The sequence below is a fragment of the Myotis daubentonii genome, chromosome 1 (assembly GCF_963259705.1).
Source record: "Myotis daubentonii chromosome 1, mMyoDau2.1, whole genome shotgun sequence".
Lineage (NCBI taxonomy): Eukaryota > Metazoa > Chordata > Mammalia > Chiroptera > Vespertilionidae > Myotis > Myotis daubentonii.
In genome coordinates this window covers 185,105,305-185,117,761 of record NC_081840.1, presented here as the reverse complement: position 1 = coordinate 185,117,761, position 12,457 = coordinate 185,105,305, and the positions used below count along the sequence as shown (strand labels likewise).

The 12,457-nt window shown below is 38.9% G+C and overlaps 1 protein-coding gene across 4 annotated transcripts in view; it reads right to left on the bottom strand.

Moving 5' to 3' along the window:
- G3BP2 (G3BP stress granule assembly factor 2) overlaps window positions 1-12,457 on the bottom strand; it is a 38,091-nt gene that overhangs the window by 7,284 nt on the left and 18,350 nt on the right. For 2 of the 4 annotated variants that reach the window (XM_059668295.1, XM_059668306.1), the window contains exons 3-8: window positions 12,354-12,435; window positions 10,173-10,346; window positions 9,561-9,651; window positions 8,342-8,444; window positions 3,974-4,154; window positions 2,905-3,003 (exon numbers count right to left, since the gene is read on the bottom strand). In XM_059668295.1, coding sequence (XP_059524278.1) covers window positions 2,905-3,003; window positions 3,974-4,154; window positions 8,342-8,444; window positions 9,561-9,651; window positions 10,173-10,346; window positions 12,354-12,435 — 730 coding nt within the window. The remainder of the gene's footprint in view (window positions 1-2,904; window positions 3,004-3,973; window positions 4,155-8,341; window positions 8,445-9,560; window positions 9,652-10,172; window positions 10,347-12,353; window positions 12,436-12,457) is intronic. The other 2 variants (XM_059668302.1, XM_059668312.1) reach the window with 1 other exon arrangement.

Genomic DNA, 12,457 nt, shown 5'->3' with positions numbered 1-12,457 from the left:
CAAGGATATATTTTGATACAAAAAGTTATGCTTCCTTCACCAATGACAATTTATTTCTGTAAATGCCTTCACCCACTATAACCACTGTAATTCCTAACAGTTTTTAACAAATTTGCCTGACTCTTCCCAAATTCTATTTTCTTCCATGTAGGTTTTCATTTCCTCCAACAAGATTGTTTCCCATGATCTAGAATTTTGCTAGTTAAAAAATTTTTTAACTCCAGATTTTTTCAGTTATTTATATGTATTTATTCCTACAAGGACCATATCTCATTTCTACACCACCCAAAGAACCAAAACAATGCTGCTAGACATCGATGTTTAGTAACTATTAATTCACTTAAAATTAAATCACATTTAGTTAGTTCTCTAACCCAAATATGTAGAAGAATGTTCTATGCCTGACCCAAGTTACAGCCCTGAGACCATTACTATCTCTAGTTGGAACTGAACACTAGAAGATATTTGGACCCATAAAGTGATGCCTGAAAAAGGCAGTTACCTAGAAATTTCAACTTAAGGGGGCCTAAAGTGCAACTTAACTTGAATATTAGGTTGTAAAACAGAATTAAAGAATAGATGTACTCTAACAAAATTTTGATGAAGCTAGTGTGTTTTACAAATTCATAAAAATAGCAAATGAACATATTAATTTAAAAATATCAGAAAAAGCTAAGACTCATTCAATTCAAATGTTATCAAAGAATTTGAGGCAACCTGACTGATTCAAATCGTTTTCAAAACAGATTACCAAAATAAAACCAAAAGTAGCAAAACAGAAAAGTTCTTCCATTATCCTAAGGGCTTCAAAGTAACAATTATTTAAATAATTTTCAACATCTTACAAATAAATTAATTTAGCAACCTTTTAGTATATATCTCATAATACCAATGCAAGGAAAATCAGATTAAAAATCTAACAAAATTCTTTTCAATAATTGATTAATATTTTAACTAAGCCAGCTGTGCAGTTATAATACTTTAGGCTCAAGTTTATGATTAAAACTACTTATTCTAACTAGATAAAATGGCTAACATGCCACATACTATTTTATCTGAGGGCCTTAAAATTATTTCCACGTAACAAGAAAGTGTGCTCACATGACAAACCCCACAAATGAAAGTAAAACGAAATGAGATAAAATGAAACCATCAAATCAAGTCAATAACAGCAAATAAAAACCGCAACTAATAAACACATCCTTCAAATTAACATAAGCTATTTAGATAAAATAATCAATTTCCAGTCAAGATCTTTTTACCAAGAAATTAATGCCTACTAATAATACCCTAGAACTACATTTAATTATTTTATTAATTACCTATGCTAAAACTGTTAAGGAAATAAATATCACACCAAAGTAACAAAATAAAATTGAAAGGTTTATTAAATCAAGGGGAAAATCATGAATTCATTCTAAATATAGCTTAAAGAGATCAGAAATTTGTTTTAAAGTTTAAATTATAAATATTTTGTTTTAATAAGGGTATAGGTTGGGAAATACAATTTAGACATGCCTTAAATATAGTTAGTACTCTTCTTAAATGTAAATAGAGATACATTCCCCTCCAAAGGTCTAAAGAAATCTAAATAAGTTTGCGTATGGACTCTGGTGCTCATGGCATCCAACTGCATGAATTCAAAGTCCAGCCCTACTATTTATATACCTTTCTCAAGTACTACTCAATTTAATTAAGTGGGAAACAGGAATAATAATAGTAACCACCCTCACAAAGTGGTTATGAGGATTAGATGAGAATGAATATAATATGTTTTGACAATGCCTGGTATAATGAGGATAAGCTATTTTAACTTTTAACTAGCAGTAATTAAAAAAAAAAAAAATGTAGCCAACTCTCTGAAATGAAGTAGCAATCCAAAGGATTCCAAATGCAAATCTGATAAATCAAGCATTTCAAAGCATATCCAAAAGTCACTTATCAGGTCTTCAGATGGGTTGAAAAGTACAATCAATACTTGGTAAATTAATTTTCTTTAAGGGAGAATCCTGATTCGTGATCTGAGGTAACTAACTACTCAACACTTCCTGAATATCTAATTGAGGGGGAAAAAAAGGTTATTATGAGGCCATGCATTGTACCTGATTATGTGTACCAACACCAGAAAGACTGACTCATATTACTAGCTTTTTGAAACCACAAAGATTCACTATTTAGAGCATATTAAGAGGTGTACACAAACAATTGTATGTTCACTAACAATTTCAAATGTAAATTTTCTAGTGGAATGAAGTTTAAGTCAAAATGTAGGTAAAAGAATTAGACATTCTTTTAAACTGTGCTTATAAATTTAATTTAAATTTAGTTAATTCTAAAGTACACCTATTTTCAATGTTTTGAAAGCTCTGAAATGTGTATGATGACCGCAAACAAAAAGCAGAATACTGGAATGATTGGTTAAGGTGAACACTACAGTCATAAGTTGGTACAGGCTTCGATTAAACGGTGTGAACCACTTACAGACGAAGAACTTAGGCAGTATAATTTTTAAAGTATTTTATTTTTTTAAAACAGTGATTCTTTATAATGCCATACTACTTTGTGCCTTTCCAAATTTCTTCCTTAAAATGTGTTTTAAATAAAATTTAAAACTTTTTAAAAAGGAGTAATTTCGGTTATTTTATAGAAGCCTTTTAAATGACAATATAATTAATGTATGTAAAACCAACTTAATCTGCATTTCACACACCCAAACCCCAAATACCACCTATGCAGATGATGAATGGAGATTTGGCATTTAAAGTGGGTGCACTGACATTTAATACAATTTTTTTGGTATATTTAATCCATAATTTCTGATTGACTCATTTTAAAAAGTATTAAAAAGATAAGCAATTGGCAATGTAACAAGGATACAATCCAATGTGTTCACAGATTGGTTACCTGTGAGACTGGTGCTTTAACATGGGGTGGAATTCCAGAGGAAGAAACAGTACCACTAGGAGGCAGGTTTTTACTGGTCACTGAAGCCCAGGAGAAAGCCTGCAGGAAATGCAACAAACCTAGACTACTAATCATGGAAAACCACCAACATTCCTATAGGGAAACTTCCAAATATATATTTTCTTTTCACTTCTAAACTACTGTTCTATATTGGAAGACTCCTAAAAGAAAGGCACACACACACATGCCAGTCTATGTGCCAGCTTTCATAATCTCATTATGCAAGATTATTTGATGTTTTTTCTGAACTACTAAATAAATCCACAAGCAAGTTCCTATATGCCCTAAGTAGATGAGCAAGTGGCACAAAACCACTAATACATGCTAGAAAAAAAAGAGCCTAATAGAATCAACTTCTTTCCCCTTTTAGAGAAAAATGGGGTGTGTGATGGTGTTAAGAGGGGAAGGATAGGAAAGAAGAAAGTATTAGCTGGAAACTTTAACAAACATTCACAAATTGAACAAGGAATCTCCTCTCACTACCCAAATATACTTTAACCTTCTACTTTTACAGAAAGATAAAAGATGTATAGGTAGGCTTAAATGATACATTACGGGTGTCACTCATATTTCCAAGGCAGTTTAATTAGTGTAGTAAGGAAACTGTTCCCATTAAGCCAGAAATAAGAGGTATCTCTTCTTTTAATAGGCCAACTTATTTAAGTTGGGAAATTGTTAAGACTCCTTGCATCTGGTGTGTAGAGGATTTATTAGTACAGAATGGAAGAGCAACTCTCAGTTTTATGCATGGACCCAAATAATTTTATGTAAGGTACTAAACATTGCAGAGACAAAGGTTAATCTTCAACTTCACTCTGAGGGGTATTTTTTGAGGGGAAAAAAACAATGAGATTTTCTCAGGATTACCAAAAAACCCAGTTTCTTTCATATGCACAAAAAAGTATAGTTTACTATATGAAACAAATTAACATAATAGAACAAAGGTCATGCTTCATTAATGGTATCAAATATAAAAGTGTGATGTTATAAAGAGTTCCTTTGATCTAACCTTCGGTGGTTCTTGTGGCAGAGACACAGGTTCTGCAGGAGGAGGAGAAGTAGACTTCTCCTCTAATTCTTCCAACTTCTTCTCTTCCACTGACAACTTCAGCTCTTCAGTCTTTGTTTCAGATTCTGGCTCAGGTTCAGGTTCATGAGAGGATTCTTCCAAAGGCTCCTCTATGCCATTACTACAATAATATATTTTATTTCCTTTTCAGTATGAGTAAAATGATCAATTCAAATAAGATAAAATTCAGTATCTCTCTAATCTAATGGGCAAAAGTCCAGTAAGAACTAGAAGGCAGAAGGGAATAATGCTCTCAAGCAACATTTCTCAACTTCACTGATTTAAAACTGGATTACTATAAATGTTTACTTTAGTATCAACTAGAAATAAACCCCCTATTTATAAAATTAAATGCTCATGCCCTAGCCAGTTTTGCTCAGTGGATAGAGCGTCAGCCTGCGGACTGAAGGGTCCCAGGTTCGATTCCGGTCAAGGGCATGTACCTTGGTTGTGGGCTCCAGGGCAAGTGTAGGAGGCAACCAATCGATGTTTCTCTCACACTGATATTTCTGTCTTTTCCTCTCTCTCTCCCACTCTCTCTAAAAATCAATAGAAAAATACCCTTAAGTGAGAATTAAAAAAAATGATGTTGAAAAACAAACAGATAAAGAATAAGAGAACTAAGATGGTGGCATAGGTAAACACTGGAAATTGCTGCCTCCCACAACCACTTCAAAAATACAACTAAATGGATGGAACTGGAGAGCATTATGCTAAGTGAAATAAGCCAGTCAATGAAAGAAAAATACCACATTATCTCAGTCATTTATGGATAATTGAGACCATTATAAACTGATGAAAAAAAAATAGATACAGAGGCAGAGCAACATCGAACAGACAATCAAACTACAGCGAGAAGGCTGGAGAGGGTTGTGGGGGGGGGGGTGGGTAAGAGATCAACTGAAGGACTTGTATGCATGCATACAAGAATAACCAATGGACACAAGACACTGGGGGCATGGGAAGCTAGGGGAGGGTCAAGGGGAGAAAAGAAAAGGAGACATATATAATACTCTCTGTAATACTTTAAGCAATAAAACAATAAAAAAGAAATTAAAAAATTAAAAAAAATACAACGAAAAGACAAAACAGACATCATCCAGAACCACAGAAAGGCTGGCTGAGTGGAAATTCTACAACTAGAAGGAAAGAGAAAAGCACAGAGACTCAAAGGAGGTTTGGAAGTAAAGTGCAGAGGTACGGAGGCACACGCATAAAGGGCTGGCAACTGAGGACGCGGTTTTCTTTTTTAATCGGGAGGGAGACACAAGCTCCCGAATGCTCTGAACTCCAGTTCCGGGCGAGTCTCTGGGGACCCAGACTCATACGGGGAGAAACTGGACTGTCTGGCAGCAGAAAGAACTCAAAGGTGGCTTTCTATCAGAGGTGCCTGCAGCGATTACAGCAGAACAGTGAGAACTGGGGCCTCTTAGGGGAGGGCTGAGGATCAGCCATAGCTGTTTGCTTCGCCCTGTTGATTCCCTGAGACCCCGCCCCACCCAAGCTGTGCGCAGAGGCTTTTGCATATGAATGACCTGGCCCTCTGCAATCTAAAATTACCTAACAAACTGCAGCTGGGCCAGACAGACCCAGAACTTCCAAGAGAAGGCCCAAGGCCCCACAGCAGCTTGCATTGCTTCACAACTGGGCCTCGTCTGGGCACCTCCAAACCCCAAACAAAGAAGAGGAACCTGCAGATCTCTCCATAGATCCTGCTGGGTAGCCTCAGGCAGAACACCTCCTTAGAGATTCAAGAGCCAGTGTACCCAGTGGTCAGAGTGGGACCATCCAGATTACAACTCCTCAGATCCAAAAGGGACACACTCAGGGGGCAGACTCAGTGAGCACCAAAGCCCCACTGAAGCAAGTCTTGCCCCAGAAGGGTGTCTCTAGCACAGAAGTTCTCCCACTGCAGACACAGCTGATTCTCACAGCCAATTGGCCTGGAGGTCAATTCCTCCCAGTGATACCTACAACAATCAAGGCTTAACTACAACAACACTGTGCACACAGCCCACAAAGGGGTGCACCAAGAGTCCACCTCAGGTAATTGGGGAGGCTGAGCCACTGGGCCTTATAGGACACCTACCACAGAAAGCCACTCTATTAACACAGGGAAGCAGCCAAAATGAGGAGACAAAAAAACAGGTCACAAATGACGGAAATGAAGGAAAGCAAACTACTGGATATAGAGTTCAAAACCATGGTTATAAGGTTACTCAAGAATCTTCTAGAAACCGCTGATAAATTTAGGGAGACCCTCCATAAATCTAGTGAGACCCTCAAGGATAGGAAAAAGGACCAACTAGAACTTAAGCATACACTGACTGAAATAAAGAATAATATATAGATATCCAACAGCAGACTAGAGGATCCCAAGAATCAAGTCAAAGATTTGAAATACGAAGAGGCAAAAAACACCCAACCGGAAAAACAAACAAAAAGAAAGAATCCAAAAATATGAAGATAGCGTAAGGAGCCTCTGGGACAACTTCAAGGGTACCAACATCCGAATTATGGGGGTGCCAGAAGAAGAGAGAGAGCAAGATATTGAAAACCTATTTGAAGAAATAATGACAGAAAACTTCCCCTACTGCCGGAAGCCGGTCCATCCTTGCTGCTTGACACAGTTGCTGCAGGAAAGAAACATCTGCACAGCATATGTTTCAAGGGACCTGGCGTATATAGCATACTGTTCTTAATATGTTTGCTCCCCTTAGCGCTGTGTGTTTTAACCAAGGTCACCTCTCTGAGAAAGGTTGTTTCCCCAGGTAGGGATTTTTCCCTGAAGTCAGGGAGGGGATGAAACTCCTTAACTAAGTGCCAGGCGGGTAGTTAATCACTTTAACTACAAACAATCATGCTTAAGCTACATCATCTTTACTCCCTGGAATGGAGATAAGAAACGCCCTAACCTTTGTAATAGAAACTGACAGGATTAAAATTAACTGGTATAAATACGGATGTAACAAGACAATAAACAGCAGAACCTCTCTGGAGATCCAGACCAGAACTTGGCTGGAGATCCTGGCTAGGCTGCTGATCAACTGAACGCTGTCTCCGTGTCATTCCTTCTTCGCCGACTCTGTCCACACCTTTGGGGACCCCTGTACCTGCTGGGGTTGGACCCCAGCATCTGGCGCCCGAACAGGGACCCCTAGGTAAGCCCCACTCTTGGGATGGATAGGACTCCACCATAGGAAGAGGGTGGATAGTCTTTGCTGACTCCGTCTACACCTTTGGGAACCCCTGGACCTGCTGGGGTTGGACCCCAGCACCCTACCTGGTGAAAGAAATAGACTTACAAGTCCAGGAAGCGCAGAGAACCCCAAACAAAAGGAATCCAAAGAGGGCCACACCAAGACACATCATCATTAAAATGCCAAGAGCAAAAGACAAAGAGAGAATCTTAAAAGCAGCAAGAGAAAAACAGTCAGTTACCTACAAGGGAGTACCCATACGACTGTCAGCTGATTTCTCAACAGAAACTATGCAGGCCAGAAGGGAGTGGCAAGAAATATTCAAAGTGATGAATAGCAAGAACCTACAACCAAGATTACTTTACCCAGCAAAACTATCATTCAGAATTGAAGTTCAGATAAAAAGCTTCACAGATAAGAAAAAGCTAAAGGAGTTCATCACCACCAAACCAGTATTATATGAAATGCTGAAAGGTATCCTTTAAGAAGAGGAAGAAGAAAAAGGTAAAGCTAAAAATTATTAACAACAAATACATACCTATCAACAAGCAAATCTAAAAATCAAGTGAATAAATAATCTGATGAACAGAATAAACTGGTGAATATAACAGAATCAGGGGCTTAGAAAGGGAGTGGACAGACAATTCTCAGGGGGAAAGGGGTGTGGGGGGTGCGGGAAGAGATGGGACAAAAATCGTTCACCTATGGATGAGGACAGTGGGGGGGAGGGGGTAAGGGCAGAGGGTGGGGTGGGAACCAGGTGGAGGGGAGCTATGGGGGGGAAAAAGAGGAACAACTGTAATAATCTGAACAATAAAGATTTAATTTAAAAAAAATAAAGAATAAAATAATCTAAAAAAATAAAATTAAAAAAATGCTCACTCTGTATTGTTCTAAGTGATCTGCATTATCAGTAAGTGATCATGGTTTTGGTCTAAACCATGTTCAATTTTTTAATTAATTAAAACAATTATTTCCAAATTTCTTGCAAAGTACTCAAATACTGTCCTAATAGGTACCTTTATCAAAAACTTCCAACAATCTAGGAGCAAAAACCACCTGACGTTATAATATAGAACAAATTTAACTTTGCAAGCACTATTCTTACGTCACAGGGTGAGCTTCATAGTATCCACTGTTAGCATTTTCTTGTACAGGTTCTGGAGACGGTTGCCTTTCTTCTTGTTCCTCTTCTACTTCATCTTCCGATTCTGACAACACATAATATACCAAATCTTTTTTTAAGAGGTTCAACACACAATGTGATATACATATTTTTAATGATTAAGGCAGTGATATGATAGTAAATAGCAAAAAATTGTCATATTTCTTACAAAAGCACTAATTTTTGATATTCCCTAGTCTCTAAAAAAAATGAAGAGCAAGCAAGATAAAGTTTGGTATTTAATTGTATTTTCTTTAAAAATCCTTTAGTGCCCTAACTGGTTTGGCTCAGCGGATAGAGTGTCGGCCTGCAGAGTAAAAGGTCCCAGCTTCGATTCCGGTCAAGGGCATGTACCTTGGTTGTGGGCACATACCCAGTAGGAGGTGTGCAGGAGGCAGCTTATTGATGTTTCTCTCTCATTGATGTTTCTACCTCTCTATCCCTCTCCCTTCCTCTCTGTAAAAAATCAATAAACTAAATTTAAAAAAAGAGTCCATTAATAAGGAAAAGAAATAAATTATAAAGCCATAACTAGTTTCCTCTGTTGCATCTATTCAATAGAGCAAATAATGATTTAAAAAATGATGTATATCAATGGAAAATCAATTAAATAATTATGGTATATCTAAAAAATTACCAGTCAACAAAAATATTAAGTGAAAAATTAAAAGCAAGTATTATTTTAAAAATATTTGTATTGATTTCACTGAGGAAGGGAGATGGAGAGAGAGATAGAAACATCAGTGATGAGAGAGAATCACTGATCAGCTGCCTCCTGCACACCCTATACTGGGGATTGAGCCTGCAACCTGGGCATATGCTTGGACCAGGAATTGAACCGTGACCTCCTGGTTCATAGGTCAATGCTCAACAATGAACCACACTAGCCAGGCCTAAAAGCAAGCTTTAGGCCAAGTATAGGATTCAACAAAATTCTGTAATTTGCACCAAACTCTTAGTTATCTATAAAGGATGAGATTGAGAATTTTTTTCACTCTCTCTGACTTTTTTATAATTTCATATAATGAACACCTATACTGTTTACAACAAATACCAAAAAGTGAAAGGGGTTTTGAACTCAGTTATACAAAAGCTTCTGTAAATTTCATACTTTTCCTTGAAGAGTGATGAAAGAACCTTTCTACCTTGAAAGTAACCTCACCTTCATCCAGTTCTGGTTCAGAATCACCAAATACTTCATCCTCATAACGAAACATATCATTGTGAACGTAAAATTTATTTGGAACAGATCCCTATAAAAAAAAATCCAAATATGGCATAAGTACCCATAAAGGTGGCACAACACAAAAAGAACAAATTACACGGCACATTCAATTTTAATACTATAGAAATAACATAGACTAAATATAATTTCCCAAAGTTGAACATGCTATATGATGTTAATAAAGTAAACTAAAGAAGATCAATCAAAGAATATTGGAACTCAAGAAATGTCTACTCAATGTAAGAGAATTTGAACAATTAACAAATGAAACTTTCCCATTCCGTTTAATATATAACCTATTAAACATAACGTAATTTTTTTATTAGTTCTGTAATTTTAATCATCTATTTACCCATTAGTATCTGTCTTTTACCTCTAGTCAAAGAGTGCAAACACACAGCACAAAAAGCTCGAGTAAATTATATCAACATGTTCACTACAAATTTCTCAAAAAAGTTACATGTATATGTATGCAAACTGGTAAGAAGAAACTCTTTGGACACATCAAGCAACTAAGAGCCAAACAAAATCATGTAAATGAAAACTTACCTCAGGAGCCAGAACAAAGGTTTGCATAAACTTCCTCTCTGGTTGTCCACTGTTAGACAGCAAACCCATGACCTGGACAACTACTCCATCACTCAAGGTTGCATGAGCATCCACATGACGAATTTTAGTATGACATTCACTGAAGTTCAGAGATAATACTTTGTGGTGTATATCCTTTATTAGGAGAAGGGGAAAAATACAAACTTTTGTGATACTGCATTACCTATACAATACTACAAAATTTCACTGATTTCTTCCTTACAATTTGTAGATTATTTACTTAATCCTTCTGCCTCACTTGAATCCATTTCATCATACTATGTGTTACTGCCAGACTGGTCTTCCTAAGTCACCATTTTCAACATGTCAACTCTTGACACAAGGAATCACAATGGCATCTCTTATTATGCAGAAATATGGGCTTTATAAAGCTTCCTGCCATATTCTGTATTGGGCATTTAGTTACTCACACAAAATGTGTTGACTACTCCTTGACCGCATAGCTAATTTTACTTTACTGCATGCTTGCTAAGGCCATTTCTTCTACTTTCAATTTCCTCGTTTGGCAAGGCCAAATCCTGTAATTCAGAGTCTAGCTGAAATCCCACATCCTATTCTCTACAAAATCATTAAGGAGCATACATACTTCTGTACATCCCTATTTAAAGTAACATTCAGCCCACATTTGTATAAACTTAATACATTGTCTCAACTGTTTTATGTATAAATTACATCAAGGATAGAAAACATCCCATCTTCTCCTTTGTATCCACCCCAATGTAATAATGTGCTTCATTCAAAATGGATGTTTTTAAGAACTGAAAACACAATCCACAATTATTGTAACACTAGAGGTCCGGTGCACAAAAATTTGTGCACTGGGGGGGGGGGGGAGGGAGAGGGCGTCCCTCAGCGCGGCCTATGCCCTCTCGCAGTCTGGGACCCCTTGGGAGATAACGACCTGCTGGCTTAGGCCTGCTCCCGGGTGGCAGAGGGCAGGCCTAATCCCTAGGTGCAGCCCCTGGTCGGGCTCAGAGCAGGGCCGATTGGGGAGTTGGGGCGCCGCCCCCTGCCATGCACAGAGCAGGGAGATTGGGAGGTTGTGATGCCACCCTCAGTCACGATCAGGGTAGGGCCGATTGGGGGGTTGGGGCACCGTCCCCTGTCACACTCAAGGCAGGGTCGATAGGGAAGTTGGGGCGCCACCCCGTCATGCACAGAGCAGGGCCAATCAGGGGGTTGGGGCACTGCCCCCTGTCACTCACAGAGCAGGGCCAATTAGGGGGTTGGGGCGCTGCCCCCTGTCATGCACAGAGTAGGGGCGATAGGGGAGTTGGGGCACTGCCCCCTGTCACACACAGAGCTGCAGGGCGATCAGGGGGTTTGGGCGCTGCCCCCTGTCACGCTGATCCCGGTGCCGGGAGGCATATTACCCTTTTACTATATAGGGTAGAGGCCTGGTGCATGGGTGGGGCCGGTTGGTTTGCCCTGAAGGGTGTCCCGGATCAGGGTGGGGGTCCCCACTGGGGTGCCTGGCCAGCCTGGATGAGGGGATGATAGCTGTTTGCAGCTGGTCACACTCCCTTCAGGGTGAGGGTCCCCCACTGGGGTGCCTGGCCAGTCTGGGTGAGGGGCTGAGGGCTGTTTTCAGGCTAGGGGTGACTGAAGTTCCCAACTGCTTCTTTTTTTCTTTTTTTTTTATTCTGGGCCAGCTTTAGCTTGAGGCTTGGCTCCAGCTCTTAGGCCTCGGCTGAAAGTAGGTTTCTGGCCTTTGCATACAATGTTGCAATCCTTCTGGCTGAAGGGGGGGGGGGTATTTGTTACAATGTTTGAAAGTGCCCGCTCAGAGGCCTGCAGCAGCAGGCGGGGAATGTTGGTTTCCTCCATCACTGAAGCAAGCAAGCCTCATGTTAGTTTCAAGCTGCCTGGCTGCCGGCTGCCATCTTGGCTGACAGTTAATTTGCATATCTCGCTGATTAGCCAATGAAAAGGGTAGCGGTCGTACACTAATTACCATGTTTCTCTTTTATTAGTGTAGATAAATTCTAGTTACAACTAATGATCACATTCAAGAAATTAATGGCAATGGGAGTGGGGGGAGAATGGGCACACGAAGGCTATTTTTCAAATCTCTATTAACACACAAGAAAAATATAAAATGTATATGAAATCGATAGTTACATTTTGGCCATAAACAGCCTCCTGGGGCTTTCCACTGGCATCTACTCCACCATGAACATAGGAAGAATTTCTGCCATAAAACCTGTAAAACCATTGATAATGAT